Genomic DNA, 26378 nt, shown 5'->3' on the forward strand with positions numbered 1-26378 from the left:
AGCCCCAGCCTCCCTCTCCCGTGGCTGGGTGCGGGATCTGATGTGCCAGACTCAGCCCAGCCGTGCCATGGCCAGCGCTCATCGGGGCGGGCGGTGGCAGCTGCCCCTCACATGCAGCACTGCAGCGGCTGAGGCCCTGCTGAGGCAAAGGGCAGCTCCAACCTCCCCACACTGCTGGGGCAGCAGCGTCTGTGCCCTCCCTTGGGGCACTGCCAGCCCTGGGGCACCCCGAGCCATCAAAACTGCGCTCCCTCCAGATACAAAATGTCTTTTATGTGGATACGTGCTCCAAGGGTGCAGTTGCATCTTCTGGGGAGGGAAGGTGCACTGGCAGGACCTGTCCCTCCAATCCTGCTCATGGCCAGGCACTAATAGACCTTGCCTTCCCCTTGAGGCCATCGGCAAAGCTGCTCACACAAACCGGCCTGAAAGTGTCTGAGGCACCGTGGGCCCATTAAACTCCGCACAAAGCGCGGCTTTGCTGCTCCCACAGCTGGGAGGGCGGCAGTGCCTGCGCAGGCTGGAGCTGGGGCAGAGCCGGGGCTCCCCAGCATGAGCGACCCACGCACTCCTGTGACAGCCCCACTTGGCAGCGCTCCCGCCCCGAGCCCTGACCGGGCCTGTGGAATGACCTGAGACTTTGAAACCTCTCGTCCTGTTCAGTGTCGGGTTTTTATTGGAAAGGACGAGTGGGAGGATGGCTTTGACTGATGCTCCAAACCCCTGAGCTGGGATGCAATGGAGGGGCAGGGAGGGACGAGAGGGGAACAGACTAAACAAAATAAAAGGGTCAAAGTGAAGTGGGTTGACTGGAGGCCTGGGGAGAGAGGGAGATGGGAGGTGAGTCAGAGAGGGACAGGCATGTCCCAGTGTGGCTCCAAGGCTTCTCTGACTTCACTTGTGTGTGACAGTCCCCATTGCGGCAGCCCAGGCCTGGGAGCCAGTTTCTGGGTGGCTCCTCCAGCAATGTCATTGCTAATTAAATATGTTCTAAAGGTTAGATTATTGGTTGCGACGATGTCTCACCTTTGACCATGTCTGCATCAAACAAATCATAAACCAACCAAGAAATCTTCTTGCATTTCCCTGCCCAAGGCATCCTTTTAGGAGCTGGCTAAACGCTATTTTGTGAACAGCAAATCCAGCTGCCGCTTGGCCATGCAGTTCTGCTGCAGTACTGTGGACTATCAGAAGTTAATAGGGCTCAGGATTTAATTTATTTCAATGAAGGGGGTGATAGAGTAGCAATCCTGGAAAACAAGAACAAGTACCAGTTTCCTCATTCCTGAAATTAATGCAGCTCATGCAGCCTCTCCAGGGAAATCCCTGTTTTCCTCCTCAGCATCCTTCCATGACTTGGCACATGAAGGAAATGAACGCCTTACCTTTTAATGAGAGATTTCTATTTTTCTGCTAAACTCTCCTCTTTTTTTTAACTTTATTTTTATTCCCTTGCTCCACTGAGACTCTGTATCTAAGAGAAGCTTGCTTGTGTCCCATTTGTTGAACGTGGGAACAGTTTTCTCTATGTGCCCTTACTGCATCCAGGCTGGAAGGGGGGCTGGTCCTTCCAGGGGTTGCTGTGTCACACAGCCATACCTGGAGAGTCCTTTATCCCGGTGTGTGGCACCAGGCTGACACAGGGCTGGTGCAAGGCACTGCCCAGCCCACAGCCCTGCCGTCGCCGTGTTCTGGGGTCAGAGTTTGGGTTGAGCAATGCCTCACTCCTGCCTGGGAGAGCCTTGTCCCTGGGACACGTGTCCAGAGGGACATACAGGGCATGTCCTGGCAGATGGCCCGTCCCCATCTCCTACCCCACAGCCCATCATTCCTGGGAGTGCTGCTGCCTTTGCTGCCCTCCCAGTGGCAGCTGGTCATGTCTGGCCCACAGCCTTGCTTCCTGCCTGGAGTCTTGGCTTGGTTTTCTCAGCACTATCTTTTGGTGAAATAAGAATTGTCTCTCCTTCCAGCCTCCCCCGAGCAAAGTCTCCAATCATAAACGAGGCAAAACCCAGTCCTCTCTGGGCTGGGCTGGGCTCCATCTGCTCTGCAGCTACTTCCAGCTCCCTCGATAAAGAAGGTGTTTCTGGTCTCTCATATTTTCATTTTCAAGCATCTCCAAATCTGCTTCCAACTCCTCCTACACACATCAGGGGAGCTGCCCACAAATGTGTGCAAAACTACTTAATTACTCTGTAACTGACTGGGGTGCTGGTTGCTGGTTGTGCTGATTATTGCACTGACTGTGATGACTTCACCCCTGTTCCCTTCTATGCATTGGTGTCCATCACATCCCTCCGGCTGCGTCTTCCCCCACAATGTCCAGCACAGGCTCGAACAGACCCTGCTGCTCGGTGGGGCAGGGGCTGAGCCCTTGCTCTCCTGGGGCTGTGTGTCCCAGGTGCATGGCCGGGTGTCCCGGACCATGGCTGGGTGCCCTGAGCCACGGATGAATGTCCCAGGGCCGTGGCTGGGTGTCCTGGATGGCTTCGCTGGGGCCACGGCCGGCTGCCCTCGGCCACTTCTGAGTGTCTCGGGGCCGTCGTTGGGTGTCCCTTGACCACTGCTGGGTGTCCTGGGCCATCGCGGTCTGTCTCAGGGCCATTGTCTGGGCCCCAGAGCCCGTACCTAACGTCCTGGGGCTGATGCTGGCTATCCCAGGAGCATCAGTGGCACCCCAGGACCGCGGCCGGGCGCGCTGAGGTCGCTGCCGGCTCCCCGGGACCGCCGGCGCTGCGCGGGGCGGCGCATGCCGGGATGGTCGGTGCGGCGGGGGCTCAGCCGGCCCGCCCCGCTGCCCGCCCCGCCCCGGCCCGCCCCGCCGCGGCACATTCATGCGGCGGCGCTGGGCGCGGGCGGCGGCTCGGAGCGGCCCCGGCGCGGCGCCTCCCGCCGGGCCTCGGCGCATGTGAGCGGCGGCGGCGGCGGCGGAGCGGCAGCAGGGCGGCGGCGGCGCCGCATCGGCCATGCGGTGGCCCCGCGGCCCCCGCGGCGCCTGGCGGCTGCTGCCCCGGCGCTCGCTGCTGGCCGCGCTCTTCCTCTTCTCGCTCTCCTCCTCCTTCCTCTACTTCGTGTATGTGGCGCCGGGCATCGGTAAGCGGCGGGCCGGGGCCCGGGGCGGGGGGACACGGGCAGGGGCACGGGCGCACCGGCTGCCGCTGGAAACGCTGAGTAATCCGCGCCCGGCCGGCCCGGGGGCCGCGGCATCCCCGGCGAGGGGCGGCCCGGGCCCGGCGCCCCCGGCTGCGGCTCCGCGGTGCCCGGGGCTGCCCAGCGCGTGCTCATCTCCCGCCGCGGCCGGAGGAGGAGGCGGCGCTGCCCCCGGCGTGCCCGGCGCCCCTCGGGCCGGGCTGCGGGTCCCCGGGGCGGCGGGAGGCGCCGGCCGCGCTCCCCGCGCCTTCCCCGCGCCGCCGGGGCCGAGCGGCGCCTGTGCCAGCGGCGGGCGGGGGGCAGCGAGCCCGCTGCTGCCCGCCCCGGAGTTTGTTTTGGAGTAGTGCAGCGTTGTCCAAGTGCTTGTGATCCGAACGTGCTCCCTCGCGGAAACCCTACTCTGATTGTCAAGTGGGAAGATGAGAAGTGTGTATTTTAGAAGGAGAGCGTACTCGTCCCTGTGTTCCGTGTCATAGCTTCGCGGGGAACTGGAGAAGCCGTGTGTCAATATGGCCCGCACCCGGTGCTGGTGGGGCTGTCGGTCTATCTCCTCTGAGATACGGGAAGGCTTGTGCCCGGAAAGCATCTGTTCACTTCATACGGTGTATCTCGTTCCTCCAAGGAGCCAAGGCTCGTGGTTTGGCCTTCAACCAAACTTTGGCAACAATTTATTTCTATAGAAACGGCCCTTTCCAAAGAAATAGGGAGTTTCTCCTTGAAATGTCATTGGTATAGCTCATGCCATTCCTATCTTGGACATCCCAAGGAGATCTCTGTGTGCTTTCAAGGTGACTTCTGTGGGTTTTTATTTACAAATGATGTCCCGTGGCTGCCTCTGGGCTTTGGGAGCCTTTCCCAGGGCTGAGTAGGGGTTGGCTGGTGTATGAGGCTCTGCTCTGTCCTGGGCACATCCCAAGTGGGGCTGTGTGTGCTGAGCCTTGCCGTGGTGGCCCGGGGCTCTGCTGGCCCCCAGGCTCCGGGAGGCACAGCCACCTCCTGCTCCCTCTGTGGGCACAGCCTGGCTTGTCCTGTCCACTCACGTGCTGCTGTGGGCCAGTGGCTCTGTGTCCAGGGCATCTTTTGTGGGGCAGGCACAGGGAACGGCGTGGCTGTGTTCCCAGGCCCAGCTAGAATTGCGCTTTAAGAAGGAAATTTCTCTTGTAAGGATGGCTTTTTTTCCTTCTTTTTGAGTATTCTGATTAATTTCATGTTACTTCTGTGTGGTCACCAGTCTTAGAGGTGGAATGGGGTATAAATACATTTAAGGCTAGTTCTGTGCCAAGAGGATTTTCTCTGTGTGGACCTCAGATAATGTGGTCACGTCCTACCCAATGTTCTTCCTATCTGTGATGCTCAAAGAGGAGGCAAGGAAGTGTTAGTGGTCCCTGTCCCTACCCACCCATGGATGTCAGTGATGCTCTGAGTCATCTTCTCATCAGGTGACAGAAGATCTGCTTCCTTTTTTTTAATTTCCTTCCTCTTTTAGCCAAAAATGTTTCCTCATGAAAGCCCAGCCCGGTATTCCTGGGATGGCTGGGCTAATCCTCTCAGCACTTGGAGGGAGTTTGTTTTCAGGCTGCAGGGGTGAGTAGAAGCTTGAGAGAAGAGCGAGTGTGATAGGAGATGAACTGAGCTGGGGATTTGAATAAATCAACCACATGCAGGTGATGGAGAGATGCTGTCAGCAGAGAGTTCTGGGGCATTTGTCCTGCCTGCTCCTGCCTCAGTGCATGGAGCGGGACTGGGCTGCCCTTCTGTGGCCACTGAAGGGCTGGGGAAACCTCTGTCCTGAGACCATCCCTTGTAGGGAATGCTGGGGAAGTGGCCGAAGAAGGACTCGCAGTTCATTGGCTAAACCACGGGCAGGGAAGTGATTAATCCAGTGATTAATCAATTCCTTGATTGTACCTCAATTGAAAAGAAAAAAATCCAAATACATGGGACCTGAAGCTGCAAGTGAGCTTGAACCAGCTGGAGCCTGGAAGGGCTTTTGTCTGCCTGGTGCCACAGGCTGCTGGGAAGGGTCTGTGCTCGTGGGTCAGCAGCTGGTGGTGGCAGGGCTGGAGCCAGCCTGCCCTGGAACCATGGCCCTGTGGCAGGGTGTGCTGTCACCATGGGTGGGAGCCTGTCCCCAGGCCCCGCGTCCGTGGGGGTAAATTTCACCAGCACTGCCGAGGCGTGTTGTGTTCAAGCAGTTGTGCGCCAGTGCCAGGAGAAAACTGGGACAGTTGCACTTCTGGGTGCTGTCTCAGCGCATTGGTGTGGAGCTGGCATGCTTGTCGGCTGGAAAAGCTGGATAACTGCTCCTGGTGCCCTTTGCAGATGGGGAAGGGGACCCCAGCCTGGGTTCTGAGTTGCCTGCCCAGTGCTGGCCTGCTACCTGATTGACCGTGGTGTTTGGCTCCTCACAGCCCAGGTAACCCAGCAATCTGCTTCAAATGGAAATGCAGGAAGAAATTTCTGTTTACTGTCAGCAAATAGCCATGCTTGGCTCCTGCAGGCAGTCCAGGGCTTTTGGGCCTTATGTTTGTGCTGTGCCTGGACGTACGTGATGCCCAAGGTAGCTCCTCATTTCTGTTCTTCACCAGGGTTTCCTCCTGGGGATCTGAAACGTTCTTGTGGCCTCAAGTTTGCGCAGAGCGATCCAATGTAAACAGCCAGTGCCACCTCCTTCCCAGCTCTCACATCCAATTCCTGTGTGTCCTCCCCAAACACCACCCTGGCAGCTCCATCCCTGGGCTCCCACCTTGGCGGGTGAAGTGCCAGGGACCCAGCCATGGCACAGGCACAGCAGGCTCTCCCTGACCTCCAGCTGCTCCCGGTGGCTGTGTGGGTCTGTCTCATCGTGCCCATGGTGTGCAGGATGAGGTCAATTGTTCTGCAGCCAGGGCATGGCGGGGCTGGGGTGGCTGGAGGCTCCAGGAGCTGCCCTCGTGTCCCACGGGCCCTGCTCGGGCAGCAGGTACGTGGGATGCCCGTGCGGGTGGGGAGGTTGCTTGTGCTCAGAGGGCCTGGGACCAGCAGGGCAGGTTGGGCCTTCACTGCAAGAACTCACACTGGCCTCATCTTGGGAAAAACAGAGCTTGGCACTGGGCAGACAGTTTTGTCCTGTTATGGAGGCCTCGACACGTTATTTTGTAGGGCCTGTTCTTGGCACTGAGGCTCTCCCCCCCGGGACAGCTGCCCTCTATGCCTGTTGCCTTCCCCAGACAGGATGTGGAGAAATGGGCTCGCCAGAGCCACTCTGTCCATGCCCAGACCCCAGGGTCGGAGCAAGGATGATGTGGGCACAAAGAGTGTGCTGACCTGGAGGTGGGACACCTGGAGAAGCTGTTTCTGTTTCATCCTATCCTCTGCTTCTGAATTCATCCCTGGCGTGTGGGGTCGTCCCTGCGTGCCCTGTTTTCACATGGTGGTGGCTCATACAGCTTTTCCACAAGTGTCTGGTTTTGTTCTCTTTGAACAGGGCCTAGGAAACTAGGCGGATTTCCTCCTGTAACTGAAAGCAATAATGCTTTTTCAAGCTGAAAATCATTTAATCTTGATACCTCTAGCTGCAACCTCTGACCTTGGACTTGGTCCTGGTGTGGAGGGTGGTGGCTGCACGGCTGGGAGGGCTGGCAGGGACCTTCCCTGATGCTCAGGTAGCAGCTCTTCGCTTTTCCTCTGTCTCAATGGCTGTTGGAGCCTCTATTTAATTTTATTTTTTTTAATTTTGATTTCCCCAGAAGTCATACTTGGTTGGATCTGATGCAGGAAAATAATGTAGAGAATTTAAATTACTGGGTGAAGGATTGTTACCTTTGAGAGAGAGCTGTAATTCAGTCTGCCTTTACTTCCTCCAAACTTATCAGAAATTGCTCCCAACTGGTCATACAGGGCATGAAATAGCACCACAAGCCCTGAATTACATTTGTGGTGCAAGAACTTGATTTTGATAGGCAGGAATGCTTTGAAACGCTGATCTGGTGGGTGTGGGTGACCAGCAGAGCAGGGCTGTGGGGACAGCTCGTTTGTCACTTTTGGAACAATGTTGTATCACCAAAGGTGGCTGATCCACCTTGGTCGTTTAATGCATCAGCCTGGCAGATCTTAGCACAGAGGAGTTCTGGGGACGAAAATGGCAAAAGATTTTGCTACTGCCAGCTTGTGCCAGCTGGAGACACTCTGGTTGAGCTGCCTGTGGTGGTGAGGGGCAGAGGAAGAGCGGTGGCCAAGGCAGGGGCATGGCACGGTGGGGAGTGGAGCTGCTGGGCTGGGGCAGCTGTGTGGGGGAGAGGTTGCTGCTGCTTTGCCTCTGAGCTCTGCTGCGGGAGCCTGGGCAGAAGGAAGGGGGTGGCAGGGCAGAGCCCCGGGCCAGGGGCAGCCCTCACTGGGGCTGGTGCCCAGCCCAGGACCCTGCTCAGCCGCGATGGCCTCAGCTTGGCCGGGCAGGGGCTGGGTGCAGGTGTCCTTCTGGGTTTGCTGGCAGCATGCTGGGTCTGTCTGAGCAAGGACAGAAGGGGAAGGTGCAGCTTGGAATAATGAAATGAGGTTTGTGCTGTTATAGCCCTGGCTTCCATCTCCAGGTCTTCCCCGGGCACATGAGGAGTGTGGTATCTTACTGTGGAACACAGCAGCCCTGCCCTCCCTCACCCTCCTCTGCCCAAAGATCTGCCAAGCAGCATTTCACAACCTGAGGAGGGAGCAGCCTGGTTCCACAGCCAGTCCCACAGAGAATATTGCAGCCCTTGGGTCTGACAGTGACTGGGGGTAGTAAGAAATGCTCAAGTGCTTCTTGATACAAGAACTTGAGCTTGGGATCTCCTGTGCTCTGAGCAGAAGGAGACTGGTGGCAGCTGTGGGAAACATTCCTTTGGCAGCACCACGTTCTTCCAGCACAGAGGCTCCTACAAAGCAGGGCTGGGATGGGGAACAGCCCTGTTCCACCCAGCTGCTCCTGTGCCAGTGTGTCCAGGATGCTGGTGGTGCAATGTCGGTTGGAGACCACCTCTTGCTCAAGGCTAACAAATTACTGTGAGGGCAGATGAATTACTGGGTTTTCCTTGCCTGTAAGCACCTGTGCTGTTTGTCAGGCACATCTGGTTTGGGTTATTTTGCTGGTGGCTCTCTGGGTGTTGCAACTGCAGATTATGTGTAGAGTTCATGTTTCATCCGTGTATCTCTGGAAGCCTGGCTTGTGGAAGCTGCTTGGCAGACACAGAAGCTTCCAGGTACTGGTTCATTCCAGTGAATTGAGTGCTTCAAAACCTCAGTAATCTGTAGCAGAGCAGACCTTAAAGCAAAACCACCCATGCTGTCAGCCCAGGAGACAATGGTCTTCATGGGTTTGGGAGGCCATGGAAGGCCAGGGCTTCAGCAGGCACTCAGCTGCCTCAGGTGGTGCTGGTTCTGGTGGAGATAAGGGCTCTGGCACTGCAGCTTTATTTCCTGGGCTGATCCTCTGCCCCTCTTCCAGGTGGACTCAATAATTGCATTAACTCAGGCAGCATCTGCTCTGCAGGGTACGAGGAACCCCCCTGGGGACCAGTGCAGGAGCGGAGCTGAGCGGTGTGGGGAGCTCTGTGTTTGCACTTGATCCCATTTGAATGCTGTTACAATTGGTGGATTTAAATATCCAAGCACATGGAGTCCTTAAATACTTAATCTTAACTGAAATTTCCGGGGAGCCTCACAGGGGTGGCAGCAGTGGTGGTGGCATGGCAGATGTGCCCTTGCACTGGGAGGGCTCTGCAAGAGGAGCTGATCTGCAGCTGGACAGAGCAAGAAAAGCCTTCCCTCAACAGCTTTATTTTTAAAACATCATTGTCACAATACAATGTGTGTATTTACTTTGACAAAACCTTTGCTGGGTTATTTTAGTAAAGTTTATTTCCATACAGGCTTTTTCTTCTCCATTGCATTCAGAATCTTCTGGCTGTGGTTTTGGCTGGCAGCATTTTGAACACGGATGCTTTAGGGTGGTTAATGTGTGTTTGAAGCTTTTCTAGCACTAGCTCTAAATACCATGGGGATTAGTCCTGTTTGGAGAGATAGAGGAGAAAATGTATAATGGACTGTGCTGTTGAAATGCAAGATAAGCTCAAATCAGAAATTTTTGAGAGATGTTGGTGGGTGTGGTTTTTTAGGGAATGTGGAATAGATAACATTAAAACCACCAGGGCTTTCAGCATTACCCTGGAGCTGCTCTTATTTTGAAAGGAAAGGTGGATTGGAAAGCTGAGGGTGATGTCAGTGCCCGGCAGGAGAAGAGCCCTGGGCCATCCTCATCTGCTGCTTGGAAAGGTCCCAGGGGTGACAGTGGATGGCACGTGTAGCCCTCGTCCTGGTGGGAGGTGTCCTTGTGGGACACTGCATATGGTGTGGAGTGTGATGGGCAGGGCCACGGGGTCCTTTTTTCATTGTGAAAGGAATTTCCTGCTGCTTGCTGGTCTTGCTAAAGTGAAGGAGGGACCTGGGGGGAGGTGGTTTTGGGGGATCCATGGTGCTTTATGGTGCCTATGGGTGTTTTTGATAAAGCCACAAGCTTCAGTGCCCCTTATCGGACACTTTGCTTTCTCAAGGCACACAAATGTGCCTGCAGGGGTGTGAAAAGCTGGGTTTGAGCTCCTGTCTCCCTCCTGGCTGTGCAGGGGAGGTGATGGCTCAGTGCTTGCTTGCTGGGGCTTTAGCTGGAAGCGTGTGGTGACGTTGTGTGTCACTTCCTAAAGGTCATTTTCCTAGGTTTTTGTTTGAGGTGCAAAACCAACAGGTTCTGCCTTTGTAAGCCTGCAGCTGTACGTGGCATCCGTGGGCTGGCACAAAGCTCTCTGGAGCCCTTGCCCTGGCAGGGCTGTCACCCTGGGGCCCCTCTGGAGGTGCTGCTGGGGAGCTGGGCAGCCTCCTCAGCACGGGGGACCCGGCTGGGTGTGCGCGCCTGCCCCCAGCTCCTGCGGCAGGGAAGGGGCTGCTCCCGGGGGATGTGAGTGCAAATACGACTGTGGGTTTTTCCTGTGGTCTGTGCCTCAGTCTCCCTTGCTCGGTGGGAGCCCCTGCCCCTCTCCTGCCCCAATGGGCAGGCCCGTGCCCCTGTGATGGTTGGGCTGTGTGTGGGACAGCTCCTATGAAGCTGTTCCCTCCCCGTGCCTTTCTAACCTGCCAGGTGAATGTTGGGAGCTGTTTCTGTGTGGAGGATACCACTGCACACATGATGGAAGGAAGGAAACACAGGCAGAGCACCCTCTGCACTGCTGTGGGCTGGGCTGGGCTGTAAGCAGTTCCACCAGCGCTTGTTTGTGCGTCTGGAGAATTTTATGGCAAAATAATTGATTGGCTTTATTGAATGCTATTGCCATACAAATTATCCAAGGAGACTCTTGGAGCCTGGTGCTGTGTTAGCCACCTCCCTTGCTTTGGAGAGCCTGGGGCCCGGGCTGGGCTGGGCTGAGCTGTGCTCAGAGCCTGCCAAGAGGCTCCTGAGTGGGGCTTGGGGCTCCCTGCACTGGCAGCACAGGCTGGAGAGGGCCGTGGGCTGCCTGTGACACAGGAGTGCACACTCTGGATTGATGGTGAGTCCCCAAAGCAGCAGGTGGGGAGCAAGGATTTCGGGTGGGAAGTGGAGAAGGTGGCTACGTGAATGCCAATGTTTATAAATTGCCTCCAAAAAAACTGTACAAAGCAGCTGGAATAGGAGAGGAAAGCAAACACTGCAGTGCACCAGGTAGTCAAGTGCAAACAGATATTTTTTTCCCTTGCTACCTGACAGGAAAAGGAGGCATTTCAGTGCCTGCCTCCGTGGCCCCTGTGCCAGCAGGGCTGGCAGAGGCTGCAGGCTGTGCCTCGGAGCCCTGGGCACTCCTGGCACGGCTGCTCTGGCCAGGCAGGGCTGGGATGCACGGGGGGAAGCCCTGGGGAGTCAGCAGGCGATGCACAGAGCACAGGTGAATAAAATCAGCTGCTGGAACAGCCGTGTGCCTCGGCAGGAAAGCCAGGAGCTGCTGTGGCTGGAAATGAGTGCAGGCCATGGCCAGGTTCTGCACAGGGCTGCAGCAGCCTGGCTCCAGGGAGAGCACCGTGCATGTTGAGTTCCTGTCAGCTAACACGGGCTTCCCTTGGAGCCGGGGACCCTGCAGGGGCGCGGGGTGGCCCCCACTCCCGCAGGAATGTGAAATGCTTCCACACATGCAGCTCACTCCTATTCTGCAGTCATTTTTTTTTCTCCCTCGGTGTTTTTCCAACTCATGTCTTGCTGCCAGAGTCCATATTAATAATGCATGACTTTTTTTTTTATGGTGCTTCCTTCCCGGCGTCCCTTTCAGCTGCTGAGTCAGAGAAGATTGTTATAGCAGCAACCTCTGAAGCGGTGAAATGCCCCTGCAGTGCTCAACTGCTGTCATTTATCATCGCAGCTCCTCTGCGGGCAGCCTGTTCCCTTGCCCGGCTTGGGGGGAGGATCCCCATGCCACAAACCTGATTCCTGTTACACCAGCTGGTGACTGGCGAGCGGAGCTCTGCTCAGCCTCCCTGGCTGGTGTTTGGTGGGAGCAGATATTGCCTCTGTTGGCTGCTTTCTTTTGTTGTTGTTGTTTGAAATCCTGTGAAGATTTTCCTGATCTGCCTGCAACTGTGTTTTGGGATTGTGCCCAAGACTTTTTTTTTCCCTTTTTTTCCCCTTCTTACTAATTTTTAAATATTTTTTTTCCTCCTCCCTGCACTCGTCTCAAGATCAATACCTGGGCTTTTTAGGGTAATTGGGATGACAGAAGCCATATAATGTGTTAACTAGTTTAATGGGTTAAATTAGCTTAAAATCTTTCCAGTAGCTGTTAAACGTGCCTGGCTGCTGCAGGAAGTGCTGGAGCTGCTAATGCAGCATGGAAGAGAGATCTGCAGGGCTCCTGCCTGCAGGCTGTGACCAGCCCCCAGAGGGTCACCTGCATGCAGAGTATGGGTCCAAAACCAGGAGGGAAACAGGGAGCAATAGCACTTGCCAGGGAATTTGTCTGCTAACGACTTCAGTAACACCTGCACTGTGTCTGGGGAGCAGATCTCCCCTGTTCCAGTACGGCTTTGGGTGGCAGTGGTGCTGGGGTACTCGCCCTCCCTGTGTCCCGCTGTTGGGGACGGTGCAAACGTGTGTGCACCTGCAGTGGGGGTGCTCTGGGCAGTGCAGAGGGTCTGGGGGCAGCAGGAGCTGCTGCCTTTCCCTGCTTTCCCAGCTGCAGGGACTGCCCAGAGCAGTGGAGGGGTGGGCGTGGGGCTGATGTCCTGCCTGCACACCTGCATCTCACCTGCCCAGGCCCCTGTCTGGCCCTTGTGGCGTGCTTCCCCCTCAGCACCGTCCTGTTCTGCCGAGGCTCTACAGGCCTGGGCTACTGATTCATTCCTCCCAAGGAAGGAAAAACTGCTGTGGTGTGAAATTCCCCCAAAGCTGCAGCACATCCTCCTTCCCTGCTGCAGCCTGGCTCCCTGCTCAGGATCAGTGAATTCTCTTTTCCTGCTTTTGGTTTTTTTTGAGGGTTTTGCTGGCTGTTGGGTGCCCGGTGCCCTGGGGGCACCCTCCCTGTACCTGCCAGCTGGGAGGCTGCAGGTGCCTTCTGTGGGTGCTTTTTGCATGCTGCAGGGGAAGCTTTGCAGGAGGACCCCACGAATGGGAGTGCACAGGGGCTGGCTGGAGCAGCCTTGCTGTGGTCAGCAGCTGCCCCAGTGCTGCTGCCTGGCCAGGACGTGCCCCGAGGGCCACCTGCACAGTGCCACAGCCCCACTTGCCCCGCGGTGACACGCACTGCCACCCACAACTGGTGAGACGAGCAACTTGCTTCTCGGCTAACAAGATTTAGGTGGATTATGCTATGTATTTAATCAAGGGCTAAGCTGATTGCCTTATTTGGAATGGATCAAAGCCCTTGGAAATGCCAGCCTGGAGACCAGCTATGAGTGGGAATATGCCTCAGGCCTGTGCCTGGGTGCCGTGCTGTGCTCTCGAAGAAGCCCAAGGTTCAGCAGGCAGGTTTGACAGCAGCAGTGACCAAATGCAGAACCAGATTGGAGAAGTTTGAGGTGATGGGGAGGTAGGAGTGTGAGAATGTTGTTAGTCATTGACCACCATGGAGCATTTAGGGGAAAAGGCTTCCTTTTCTAGCTTTCAGGTTGAAACCATGTTTCCAGACACATAAAGCTTTGTGCTGACAGCTAAGTGAGATACTCTGCTGTTTGGCAGTCAGGCTTCCACCTTCTAGAACAGCAGCTGTGACTCTTGTGAGCTTGTGTGGCTCTGCATTGGAGACCAGCCTCCCTATTGCTCACACAGGGAGCCCCACATCTCCCTGCAGTGGCTGTCAGCAGTGTTGGAGCTCACAGGGGCCTCTGCTCCCCTTGTCCTGGCCCCAGTGCAGCGTTGCCCTGGGACCTTTGGCAGCACAGGAGCTGGTGCTGGTTGTGGGGGAGCCAGGCAGAGCCAGGCAGAGGGTGTTCCTTGCTGCTGCCAGCCCAGAGGCACTCGCTCCTTGCTGTGCCCTTGGTGTGCAGAGGGAGCCCATGGTTCAGAGCTGTCCCTATGGGCAGGTGTTTGCGAGGTGTTAAAAGTTTAAAATCACTTTCCAGTTAAGAGCTGTTGTGCTTGTCAGGGTTGGCCTGGAGTGGCAGGGCCAGTGCATTGTGCAGTGTGGTGTCTCTTTCCTGTGGGGCTGGGGTTTTTGCCACGAGAGGTGTGTTGGTGCTCTGGGTGCCCTGTGAGCATGGTCTGCACCGCTTCACCTGCGGGCACTGCGATGGTCCAGTTGAGCAAGATGTTGAAAATACTCTGCTTATTCAAATCACCCTCTCTTTTTCTGAAAAGGGGAAGTTTATTCTAGGAACCAAGCTCTGTCTTGCTGTCGTTTGATGCAAGTATGGCAAGCATAGGTCACAGCTCTCCCACTTTGTGAATGTGGGCACTGCCTGTAGAACTGAAAATACCCCAAACCAAAAGGCTTGGCTGAGGGGCACGGGCAGCTTCTGCTTTGAGGTGGGTCAGGCTGCTCTCAGGCAGCAGCAGGTGCTTCCCACAGCATCACTGCTCCTTCCTTTTGCATAAAGCAGCCCTGGCACTTTGCAAGCATCTCTCCCCTCTGCCTCTCAGGCCTCCTTGTTTTTGCCTCCTTGCCTGCTGCAGGAATAACCCTGGAGCAAGTGCAGGGACGTGCTCTGTCACACCCTGCCTGCGCTGTGGGCCCCTTGTCCTGGCTGCCCCATCTCTCCTGGCTGTGGCCTGAGCCCTGGTGTGGGGCTGGCAGAGCATCTTGTGTGACAGCCAGGTGTAAAACGTTCCATGTTCAATTATTGCTAATCAAACCTGCAAATAAGGTGCTGCCTCAGTTCTCCTTCTGCCCAGACCCGTTATGCATCTTCCTGCCCTAACTCATGTTTGGAGTTATAGGAAAGGGTTGGTCAAGCATCCCTTTGTGTTTGGAGGGCCTGGGCAGGATTGTGAGTGTGCAGCCACCCCTTCAGCCTGACCTTGGAGTGTGCTGGGCTGTCCTGGATGGCCTGGCAGTTTCTGGGCTGCAGCAGGTACCTGCTGGTACCTGGCCCTGTGAGCAGCTCCAGGGCTGCTGCTTCTGTGCATGGGGCTGGGAAGGGCCCTCGGGCAGGAGCAGATGGAGGGAGCTGTGGCAGGAGGGGGGGCGAGGGCTGCCCGGCTTCAGGGTGCTCTGGGTTAACCCTGCTTTCACCTAATTAAACAAGAGAAAACGCCTGTCAACACAGCAGTTGTGGGTTTGCTGCTGCACTGCAGAAAGCTGGGGCAGAGCAGGGCTCGTGGCAGGTGCTGACTCTGACCCTTTTCCCCACACTGCCCTCCCCCAGCTGCCTCCCTCCGCACATGGGGTGTCCCCCCTGGCTGGGGAGGGCTCACCAATGCCCAGACCCACGGGATGTGCCAGAGAGCAACAGGGCATTTACAGGGCCACGGGGGGAAAGGGGCCAGTGGGGGAGGATGGCCTTTGGCTGTAATAGCTTGGGGAAGCAAACACAACCTGCACAAATGGGGTGGCTTGAGTGGGTAAATGGTGTAATGTAAAATCTCGTTATCCAGATGGAGGGAATGGCTGGTGCCTTGGCAGGGAGGAGGAGGAGGGTGGGCTGCTGCTTTGCTGTGGGCTCGTGCCATGCAAGGTGGAGCTGGAGGTGCCGATGTGGGCAGGGTCTGTGGGATACCAGCCTCAGCCAGCTCCTTGCTGAGACCCCTCGGGGCGGCCCTGGCCCAGAGGAGTCCTGCCTTCGCTGCCTGCTCTGCTCTTCTGGCTGTTCCACCTGGGAGCACTGGCCTCCCATTCCCGAGGTGTTTAATTTTTCCAAGGTAGCCATATGTCTGACTCATGCAGAACTCCATTTCTGGCTGCAGACAGGCTGGAATTGATTAGTTTATTATTTTTCCCCCCCTCTGCCCTGTTGCTTGTATCAATGGAAGAGTGGTCAGAACCCTTGGCAGACACTCAAGTCTCTTAAAGAAACTTAAGTTGCTGCTGTGTGCAAGGAGCTTAAAGGTGTTTCAGTGGGAGAGAGGGAAGGAAGAAAAGGATGTTTGCTGTTCCTCATGTGCCCCTGTGTGTGCTCATCCCTTCCCAAGCAGCTGCAGACCCGATCAGAGCTGGTGGCCGGGGCAGGAGGAGGCAGTGGTGGCTGCTCCTGCCCACAGAGGGACAGGCAGGATATTTTGTGTCCCATCTCCACAGCCTGATCACAGACAGCCTCTGCTGAACTTGCCTCAGGGTGTTCCTGTGTGTGCGGAGCCAGGTGAGCCTGGTGGGCTCTGAGCCTCGTCCCTCTCAGTGCTGGTGGCCCGCGAGCCCCGGCTGCAGCTCGGGGCTGTGCGAGTGCTGATCCCTTGCTGAGCTGGCTGGCTCAATAGCCTTGTGGCGCTTATCTGGGATTAATGTGTAACTTAATGGCAGTGCTGCTGTGCTGCTGTGGTACAGGGTGGTGCGGATCTGCTCTCTGATTCCCCCTGCCCATGATAAGGCTCAGGGCTTGCCCGTGCCTGGCGCCGGCGCTGCTGGCGAGGGTTGGGGCGTCTGGGGAGGAGGGAAGGGCAGTGCTGGGCTCATGGCCTGCCCTGCCCAGGGTCTGGTCCTGAAGGGCACAGGTGCCACAGGTCTGGGGCGATTGAAGGAAGGGTTTTTCTTTTCCCTGTTCATGGCATCCCAAACAGACTCATGGCATTGCTCTACTGCTGACACATAGGGAGGTGTCACACAGGCTGGGATTTGATGGGCAGTTTCTTGGGTGTTAAATAAGTTCATAGATAGAGGGATGATTTTTTTTTCCAGTGAAGTCATTCCCTACACTGATAATGGAATCAGTTAATTTATTTACAGCAGCTGTATTACCAGTTTGCTTGTCAGGCGGAAGAAAATCATATAAAAATATTGTGTATTCCAAGGTTGCTTAGTTCACAACAAAGCTAATAAATGTCTTGGGACATTAGAATTCTTACAAAATCCTGTAGGTAATGGTCTGTGTGTTGGAAGTTCAAAGTTGCACCCTCTCTCTGATAGCTTTTTTGCTTCTAATAAAACACAGCAGCTGGAGAGGCCATTCAGTGTTGCCTTTAATTATTGCAGACAAGAACAGCTCTGTAATCTGACTGTGGAGGCCAAGCTGCTGTGGGTCTTAAATGGGTACACTCACTGCATGGTGAGAGTACCCTTGGCAGGGAGCTCTGAGCTGCTGCCTTTGAAAATCTTGGACAACAATCATCCCACATGATTGAAGAATTCCAGCTTGGAGAATTTTTTAGGAGTTGAAAGGTCTGGCAAGCGAGGCAGATGCATAGTGTGGAGGTGGGGCTGTGGCTGTGCTCCTTCCCTGGCTGCTGGCATGGCTGCTTTCCCAGGACCTGGCGATGTACAGAAAAGAAACCACAGCAGGGACAGGCTCGGGGTGTTGCTGCTGAGGGATCTCTCCTTGGTCTCCATGGTGCAAATCGCGTGTGCTGCAAAGCAGCCTCTGTAGGTCAGGGCTGAGGCAGCTTGGGATGCTTTATTCCCGCGTGGCATTGCAGAGATGGGCCTGGCTCTGGGCCGTTTAGCCCCGGTGAGAGTGGAAGCAGCAGGTTCGAGTCAGGTCAGAGGCCACGGCTGCTGCAGGTGGCCGTGTCCTGCCGAGCAGGGCAGTCTCGGGTGTGCCCAGGGCGAGCCGGGCGGGCTGGCACACTCTGCCCCTGCCGTGCCCCTCCCTGGCGGCTGCTGGGTGTCCCCAGCTGCCCTGCGGAGCTCGGAGACAGGGCCAGGCTCGGTTCAGGCCAGCGCTCCTCGGGGATGAGAATCCCTGCCCTGGGATCCTCCCCGTGCGGCTCCCCTGGGCGCACGCATCGTGGGCGAGCTCGGCTGGGAGCAGGGCTTTCCCCGAGCTGGCTTTTCAGACCATGTAGATAGGACACGCTGGACCGTGCTCTAGCCGTAAATGGCACTGGGAGGTGTGCCGCGGGTCTCGCTGAACGGAGCGGGGAGCGCCCGCTCTCCTGGATGCTGCGGCACCGCCCTGCCCCGTGTGCCCCTGGGCGAACGCAGCCCCTGCCCCGTGCGCTCCCCCTCGCAGCCCCTGCCCCGTGCGCCGCCCCTCGCAGCCCGGGCCAGCCGGGTGTGACAGGCAAAGCACTGACCTGGAACAGCCTCTCGGACCCCCTTGGAACGGCTCCCTTGCAGCAGACATGCGGCTGTGCATGTGATAACCCTTTTTGTTCAGCCACGCTGAACTTGTAGAACATGCTTGAAAAATCAGGTCTGTGGTTTTTTTGGGGGGGGGGAATAGCCAAAACAACAGAACCTGTTCTCTTTTTCTCCAGCAAAGTCAGGGTGTTAAGACTCCAGGCAGTGCAGTTTGTGGTGTGTGAACTGAGTCAGTAGACCCATTACTCTTAAGTTGTTTTTTGACAGTTTCCAATGGGTACTCTCCAATGGGTATAATCTCCTAATCTGGAAGACTAACAAAACAATGATTTCAAAATCTATTTAACTAGTGTTTGATGTGTATAGAAATTTTAAATCCGAATCCCACCTGTCTCCTGTTCTCTGCTGTGCTCTGACTGTATTCTAGATTGCTTCCAGCTGGTGAAGGACAGCACTGGTGAACTCCCTATTGACTGCACTTCCTCGGCAGCTCCACTCCACATGTCCCCATTTTCCTGCGTGTCCTGTGGCTGCCTGTTTGAGCAGGATGCCCAGGCTGGTGGCAGGGCCTGCCTGCAGTAGAGGATTTCCTTTGTCTCCTGCAGCAGTTCCAGTTCCCATGGCACAGGGGATGAGGAGTTGTCCCCATGTCCTTCCCTGCCCTCCTGCTTCAAGGACAGTACTGGGGAGGTTCTGCCTGTTTTTTCCTCTCCCTTGCTTGCCCAAGCATTCACTTAATTCTTATTATTTTTCTTTATGAAAGCTCTCCCTCTGTTTGTTCATCCTGATCCTACATGAGCACTGGGCTCAGGCCCTGCGGTTCCTGACGCCTCTGGAGGGTGTCCAGGAGGCAGGAATTCCCACCCCTTTGTCTCCTAATGAACCGAAGGAGCAAGCGCCGAGCTGTGAGTGTTTGGAAGTGTAAATGTTTGCTGTGGTAGCAGCAGCCGGTGCTGCCAGCCCCGAGGTCGGGTCGGTGTCGGTGTCAGCGCCTGCTGAAGAGCCTTTGATTGCTCATTTGTGGTGGCTGCGTTTGTGCTCTGCCTGCACGGAACGTGCTGCCGGCGGATCTCTGCTCCTCCCCGGGAGCCTCTGTGCCGATCCTGGTGAAGGGAGCCGGGTGGGGAGAGCAGACTGGCTGGAGATGGGCACGGAGGGATGGAAAATAGACAGGACATTCAGCCGTGTGCAATTGCATCTCCTGGATGGCAATTAAAGCAGGAGAGTCTGAATCTCTCGAGGAAGGGTAATATTTAACTTGGGCAAGTGCTTGTTATGCTCTGTGCTCCAGCCTGCACGTGTCACTGTGCCCTTCCTCAGAGAGGAGCTGCAGCACAGCCCAGTGTGATTTTACAGCCACCCCTGCATTCCTGCCCTGGCGCACAGGTAACTGTGTGCTCCTGGCTCTCCCGTGCTCACAGCTGGGTTGGCACTGCACCTGGCCTGACCCACTGCCAGCCTTGCCTGCTCTGGGGTGCAGAGCTCCTTCCACGCCTGCTTTGGTGCTGTGGCTGTTCTATGAGTTCCCTTGGCCTTCTGGGTTTTCCCGTGTGTGCAGAGCATGTTGTGCTCCCCTTGCTGGGTATCCCAAAGCAGTGCAGTGGCACAAACACCTCTGTGCAGGCAGCTGTGGCAGTGCAAATGGAAGTTGCCACCTTAAATGTGTGCCTGAAAAATTTAGAGTCTCTTAGTATAATATGGATTTTCCTCCCCTTCCTGAGGCTTCCCCGGGGTCATTTTTCTGTAAGACAGTTCAGGTACAAATTTCCCATATTCAGGTTTTGACTGAGTGTCACTTTAGCCTCCCATCTTCCTGCTTGCTGTGTGCACGTGCAAGCTGCCAACTTGCCAATTTTGGGAACAAGTGGTTTGTAATTACCAGCTCAGTGCTGCTGCTGCACTGTTAATTCTTAGACCATTTAATGTATCAAATTATTCCTTCCTGTGCTATTTAGAGGCAAAGGGCTAAGTAACAGTGATGGCATTAATATTAAATTCTCTAAAACTAATAGGAACCTCTTATTTAATTGTTCTGGCGCTCAGCATGTCTGGGGAATACAGTGCCACTGGAAAGCTAATGGAGACTGAGGTCTCATGGTGTATTAACGCTGGGATGCTGCTACTTTTCCTAGTTGGGTTATTTATGAGTTAAGACTATCCTAACTGTCTATCAGTGCCTTAGAGGCTTAGTTTGATTAAACCCCTTTATATTGCTAATGCTAATGGAGCTGGATTGATGCTGGGGATCTGCAGGGAGAGCTTAGCAGAAGGCATAGCCTTGACATGACTCTGCTGGTTTTGCTGTCTCTGGGCCCTGCGGGAGGTGTCTGCAGCGGGCAGGAGCCCCCAGCCCTGGCAGGGTGGCCTGAGCACCCACCCTGCTGCCTGTGGGACCCTCTCTCCTTCCCAGCCACTGCTGCGTCTCCCACGTGAGGTGTCCCACGAGCTCTGCTGGTGCCTTGTGCCCACTCCAAGCATCTGGCACAGTGTTCAGCAGGAGTTTCCCTGGTGATGCATTGGTTTGTGACTGTGCTGGTTGAAATGGGGGCTCTGGGGACTGGCTGGGATTGTCCTTGCTGTAATACAGGGCTCCAGGTACTGGCAGGAGAAGGCTGCACGTAGCAGTGAGACCACGATGAACCCAAACATCCCCTCTGTGCTTCTGCAGCACGAGTGCACTAATGAATGGGAAAAATGCTGAATGTGACAGAAAGCCCTAAATCTCAAAGCAGAGGAAGGCTGGCTCCTTCCTCAGGAAAGCCTGGCTGCCGTGCTGGGCGCTGATGCTGCTGCGGGCGTGCAGGGCTGCTGTGAGGCACTCGGCCCCTCTTCCTGCCCCGGCTGCAGGGGCTGTGTCCCCCAGCCCGGGCACCCCGCTGTCCCCTGCAGCATGGGATGATGCAGGAAGCTCCCGTGTCAGGGTCAGGAGTGGGACGTGTCAGATCTGCCCCATCCTGTGTCGGGGGCTGGCACAGATCACAGTCAGTCCCCTTCCAAATCAGCTCCCAAGCTGCAAATTACCCTGTTGCCTCTTCTAGTATGTATCATCATGATGAAACTAATTTTCCATGGGAGAGTCAGCTGTTTCTTGATTAGAAGTGCTCCAAAAATACTAACAGAGAAATGATTACAGGAAGACTTCAGTGCTCATTTATGTAATTGGACTTTACTTCCCTGGCTGAAGTTGTTGCATCCACTGCTGGCTGGAGTGAGCACTTGCTCTCCCAGTTTGCTTGTGAGCAGAGAGGTTAGGGTGCAGCCTCCCAAGGGGTGCCATGCCCTGGGGTGCAGCCTTGCTCCAGCTGGTGACAAGCTGTCATGTTTCCCGTGTGTTTAAATCACAGCAGGGTTGACTTGTCCTTTAATGAACCAACGAGAATAATCTTCAGGCAGTTATTTGGGCAAATGGATTCTTAAATTCTGCTTGTTTTCTGGGTGGGGCATGAGGATTTGCTGGAAATGAATAGGAGAAGGGACAGCTCCCCTCTGCCATGCTGTCCTTGTCCAGCTGCCCAGTGGCAGCAGCCAGGCTGTTGGCACTCCGTGCTGGGCTCTGGAGCCCCGCATGCTCACAGGGAGGAAAGGCAGAAGGCCGATGTAATTTTCGAGATCATCCTGTGTGATGAGATTAGCAATATATCACAACAGGGAGAATTGCTTTCTGGCTGAACCACGGTTCAGGCCAAGCCCACCACGAGTCTGTGTCTGCAGCAGTGAATGCTCAGGGGTGATGGGCATCTGCTCTGGGAAACGCCTCTGGGTAGAGGGGCCCTGGGCTCTGCAGGGTCAGCCAGGTCAGGCTTAATAAATTTAAAACATGGCTAATTTGCTCATCCAAAGGGCATTAAATGGAGGAGGAGTGATTCCCAAATGTTGGTGCAGCCCCAGCCCTGGCCACAGCAGCCCCTGGAGCCAATCTGAGCACCGTGTGTGCACAGGGGGTGAAATGTTTACAGTAACGTGGTTTAAATCCGATTTTCTGACCTGAAAGAATTGCATGTTCTGGATAAACACAGTGTTTGTGAAGCTTATCTCACGCAGGCAGTTTTGGGGGTAGGAGAAGGGGCTCTGGTCCCTGGTCGTGGGGGGCTGTTGATGTTGGATGTTGGGCGTGTTGATGGCACACCATCCTTGGCCAGGTATCTCCTTAATCATCTGCTTAAAGGGGTTAATATGTGAAAAGGCGAGTGCTGCCTGACACAAAGCTGGTGTTGTTGCTGCCTGCTCCCCTGGGATGCTGTGACAGTCTGCTCAGGATCCCCGCAGCCGCTGGAGCCCTGCGAGCCGTGTCATGTGGCTGTGGCGGGGCCCGGCTCCGTCTGCGCCGCGCAGGGAACAAACGGCGCTTTCAGTGCGCCCGACAAGCCTGCCTCTTCCTCAAATTCGCCAGGATTGCACGCCGACTTCTCTCCTGTTCTTTCATGCTTCACCAAACCTGGATCTGCTTTACCCAGCAAGCAGAAGCATAATGAAGTAGAAAGTGAAATTACTTGATCAGCATCAGCGAGTTGTTTTTCAGCGCTGACCCAGCTCCGTGTGCGCTGGAAGATGCGGCCTGGCTGCCCCTTCCTGCAGCAGCCTGGGCCCGAGAGCAGCCCGGCTGAGCGGCTTCAGCCCCCTCTGTGCAGAGGAGAGAAGCTTTGCCTGCCTCTCGGCTAGGCTCAGGGGCTTTGGGAGGGCTGTCAGTGCTGGCTGGAGGCGGCGCCGAGGCTGCGGTGCCGCTGTCCCACTCAGTCACTCATGCCCTGCCCAGCTCCAGGGGATGCTGTGCCCTGCCATGCCCTGCCCAGCCCCAGGGGATGCTGTGCCCTGCCATGCCCTGCCCAGCTCCAGGGGATGCTGTGCCCTGCCATGCCCTGCCCAGCTCCAAGGGATGCTGTGCCCTGCCATGCCCTGCCCAGCCCCAGGGGATGCTGTGCCCTGCCATGCCCTGCCCAGCCCCAGGGGATGCTGTGCCCATGGCTGCATGCCCTGCCCAGCCCCAGGGGATGCTGTGCCCATGGCTGCATGCCCTGCCCAGCCCCAGGGGATGCTGTGCCCATGGCTGCATGCCCTGCCCAGCCCCAGGGGATGCTGTGCCCTGCCATGCCCTGCCCAGCTCCAGGGGATGCTGTGCCCTGCCATGCCCTGCCCAGCCCCAGGGGATGCTGTGCCCTGCCATGCCCTGCCCAGCCCTGGGCGATGCTGTGCCCTGCCATGCTCTGCTCAGCTCTGGGGGATGCTGTGCCCTGTGCATGCCCTGCTTGCTGCTGCCTGCTGGTAGGGCCTGGTGCCAGCAGCAGGGTGGCTGCTGTCACTGGGCAGGATGTGGCCTTGGGGACCAGATGCCCCAAGCACCAACCCTTAACGTGGCACACCGGAGGCAGGGCTGTGGCTGGGCCTTGCTGAGAAACTGCACCAGAGCTCACTCTGGTTTAAGCTGTAGGTGCCACCAGCTGACCTGGAGGTCACTCTGGTTCCAGAGCTGGCCCCAGAACAGGTGGCTGAGCCAAGAGGGTTTGAGCTTTGTCTGAGGCAGCTCCTGCTCATTGCTGTGTAACCACTGGCTTAAGGTGCCATCACTGGCCCAACTGCAAAGGGCACGTGTAGGGGAAGAGAGGGGCTGGAAATGGACATTCAAAATTGCATTTCAAGATGTTTAGTTGCCAAGCACTTCATGCAGTTGACCCCCTTCTTTCTGAAAATCCAGTGATTCCTCATGGCTCAGGGACAGGCTGGGCATGGGCAGCAGCCGGGCAGGGCGCTGGGCTCTGGGCATGACGTGGGGCTCCATCCCCCTTTCAAATATTTACTGTGTGAAAACAAAATACATTTGGGATTGGGAAATGTATCTGGGCAGCCTTTCTGGAGCTGCCTCGGTGTGTGGGTGCAGAAGGGGGGCAGCTGTGGGGATGCAGGGTGTGTACCCCGGGGTGGGGATGCCCCTCTCCTGTGGCGGTGCCGTATCCAACCTGTGCTGCCGGTGTTCCTGCCATGGCTGTGCCTTCCTGGCACTGGTAGCTGCTGGTTTCAGGCTGTGATATGCCTGCTGTACAAATGACCTGTCTGCTATGGGTGTTTCCTGGTGACATTGCATCAGCTACTGCCCTCCTCTGAGCAGGGTCTCTGTTGTTTCCTTGGCCCAGTGCCCTCTTTATCCCTCCTGGAGTGTCTTTTGACCTGTTTTTTTAATTACTAGTGCAGAATAGGCATTCTAGGTTGCCCCTTCTCAGTATCTTCATGTCAAGATTTTGTTTTCCACTTCATTCTTAAGCCTCAAACTACACCAAGAGGGCTGTGGCTGGCATGGTGGCACTGGCGAGGGGTGCTGTGCATGGTGTCTGTCCTGCTGCCCCTGTGGGTGTCTGTCCTGCTGTGCCATGGGAGCTGCTGGGGACACAGGGCTGTGCTTGCTGCTGTTGCTTTGGGGCCTGGTGCTGCCAGCTGGGTGTCAGCTTAAACTGAAACCTAATCAGGCTCAGCCTGAGCTGTGCCAGGGCACAGGGTCAGCAGGAGAGGAGAGGGGGAAGAGATGTGGCTGGGGAGCTGCCCTGGGGACCCAGGGCCTGTGCTGCTGCCTGCCCAGGGGTGTGACATGCTGGGGGCTCAGAGCCTGGTGTGGGGATGCTTTTTGTGGTGCTTTTTGTGGTGCCTCTGCCAGGCAAGTGCCGGCCCTTGGTGCTGCAGTCTGGAACAGCTGCCTTTCTCCAGGCACACAGCTGGGTTTCCTGTTATAATGGTATTTCCTAATTAAACCCCCCTAATTAAGCAGCCAAAGGTGCTGTTGGTTAAGCTGCAGTGCTGTCTCTCAGCCTGGTAGTCAGGTTTGGCTGGGTACATCCCCCTTGTCACAGCTGGGTTCCCTCACGTGCCCTACGCCTCCACTGCCCAATTCCTGCCCTTCCCAGCTCTGCTGCAGCACGTGCAGCCCAGGGATCCTTCTGGCATGCGAGCTCAAATCAAACAGGAGGCTGCGAGTGCTTCCAAAAGACCATGATTTCTTTTCCCTACAAAAGCTGATGCTGATGGAAATATTCCTTTTTCTTCCTCCTTGCAGTGAACACCTACCTCTTCATGATGCAAGCCCAAGGCATCATGATCCGTGAGAACATGCGAACTATAGGAGCTCAGGTGTACGAGCAGGTGGTCCGCAGTGCCTATGCCAAGAGGAACAGCAGTGTGAATGACTCAGGTATTTCTTGAATAACTGAAATTTTGATTCAAAGTCCCATTCTCATTGAAAATTAAGTTGAAGGCATTAATTTATACTGGTAAATGCAGGGTGGAAGCTTTGATTAATTGTCTACAGCTTTTATTTTTATATATAAAATATATATATATAACATAAAAATACCCTATATATAGAAATACTGTCAAAATATAAAAATTTTATTTATTTATATATGTAAAAAGTTCAAATGCTTCTAACTTGTATAAGAAGTGAAATTTTTGAAAGGTCTGAAGTGATGGGATTTGATCTGAAAACCTCTTTGCTTTCCAGGAATTCAACTTGTAGCTTCAACAAGTCTGAGGGTAAACACTTTCAAATTCAGTACAAGGATCAGGTTTCATGTTTAAAAAATACCATCCCAGGCGTGCGCCTGCGCAGAGCCCTGGCTCTGGGCACGTGGAGGAGCCTGTGCCCGTGAGCTTCACCCTTCCCGTGCGAGTATGAACCGAGCTGACTTGGCTGGGGATCTGCCACAAATAATCCGCTGAACTCTGGGCAGGATGTGGGGAGCGGAGCGCAGGCTGGCCCTGCCAGCCCCTCATCATCCCCGCACAGGAGCGTGTGGGCTCTGAGCTGTGCTGTCAGTGTGGTGCAGGAGGCAGAGCTGCCCCTGGCTGTGTGTGAGGCGTTGCTGCTGGGCCGGTGACACCCAGCCTGTCCCCTCCCTGCTGGCACGTCCCCACACGCCGGGGCTGTTGGCACCAGGCTGGCGTGGGGAGCTCGGCTCCTCGCCCGCCGGGGTTCAGCAGCAGAGCAGGGGCTGACAGAGTTTTACAAGGCAGGATCATTTTCTCATTAGCAGGAGTATGAGCCGTGTCCTTGTGCCCAGCCTGCTGAGGTGCAGCCACCAGTTCAGCTGTGCCCTGGCTGGGGTGGCACGGGAGGGGAATTATCGACTTAGGAGGAGATGAACACCCCGGGTCACCCCTGTGCTGCACGAAGTCAGCCAGGGCAGCCACCCCGGGCTATTTTTAAGACTGGAAACATCAAGTAAAGCAGAGGCAGGGTGAGGAAGTGGCTGATCCCCTGAAGGGAGGAGGGTGAGATGCTTCATTGCTTCTGCTGGAAGTGGTGAGAGCCTTCGTCCTGCCTGGGGGGCACCAGGTGATCCAGGACCCTGTGTCCCCCTGCAGCAGGCGGGAGCTGGTGGCCACAGTGCCAGTGGCACCAGTGCTGGTGCTGCCATACTGGGCTTTGCTTGAACCTCATCCCAGTCAGTCCCAGCTGCCCGGGCACGTGAGGACACCGTCCCTCCCCAGGAGCCCCAGCCATGAGCACAGTTTTAGCACATATGAGCACCGAGCGCCGTCCTTGGGCGACCTTCCCTGGCAGGCAGGTCAGAGCAGGCACAGGATGGGTGGTGGTGACGTCTGGAAGGCACTTGGTGCTGT

General features: G+C 56.1%; 1 protein-coding gene across 1 annotated transcript in view; it reads left to right on the forward strand.

Moving 5' to 3' along the window:
* The first annotated feature begins 2831 nt into the window (after window positions 1–2831).
* The window catches only part of B4GALT5 (beta-1,4-galactosyltransferase 5), a 32203-nt gene continuing 8656 nt past the window's right edge, over window positions 2832–26378 (forward strand). Inside the window, exons 1-2 of the mRNA XM_071446668.1 lie at window positions 2832–3093; window positions 24814–24948. Of these exons, the coding sequence (XP_071302769.1) occupies window positions 2967–3093; window positions 24814–24948 (262 nt within the window). The 5' untranslated portion in view covers window positions 2832–2966. The remainder of the gene's footprint in view (window positions 3094–24813; window positions 24949–26378) is intronic.

The sequence above is a fragment of the Agelaius tricolor genome, unplaced genomic scaffold, assembly GCF_023055355.1.
Source record: "Agelaius tricolor isolate 1412-34295 unplaced genomic scaffold, bAgeTri1.0.p SCAF_23, whole genome shotgun sequence".
Classification (NCBI taxonomy): Eukaryota; Metazoa; Chordata; class Aves; order Passeriformes; family Icteridae; genus Agelaius; species Agelaius tricolor.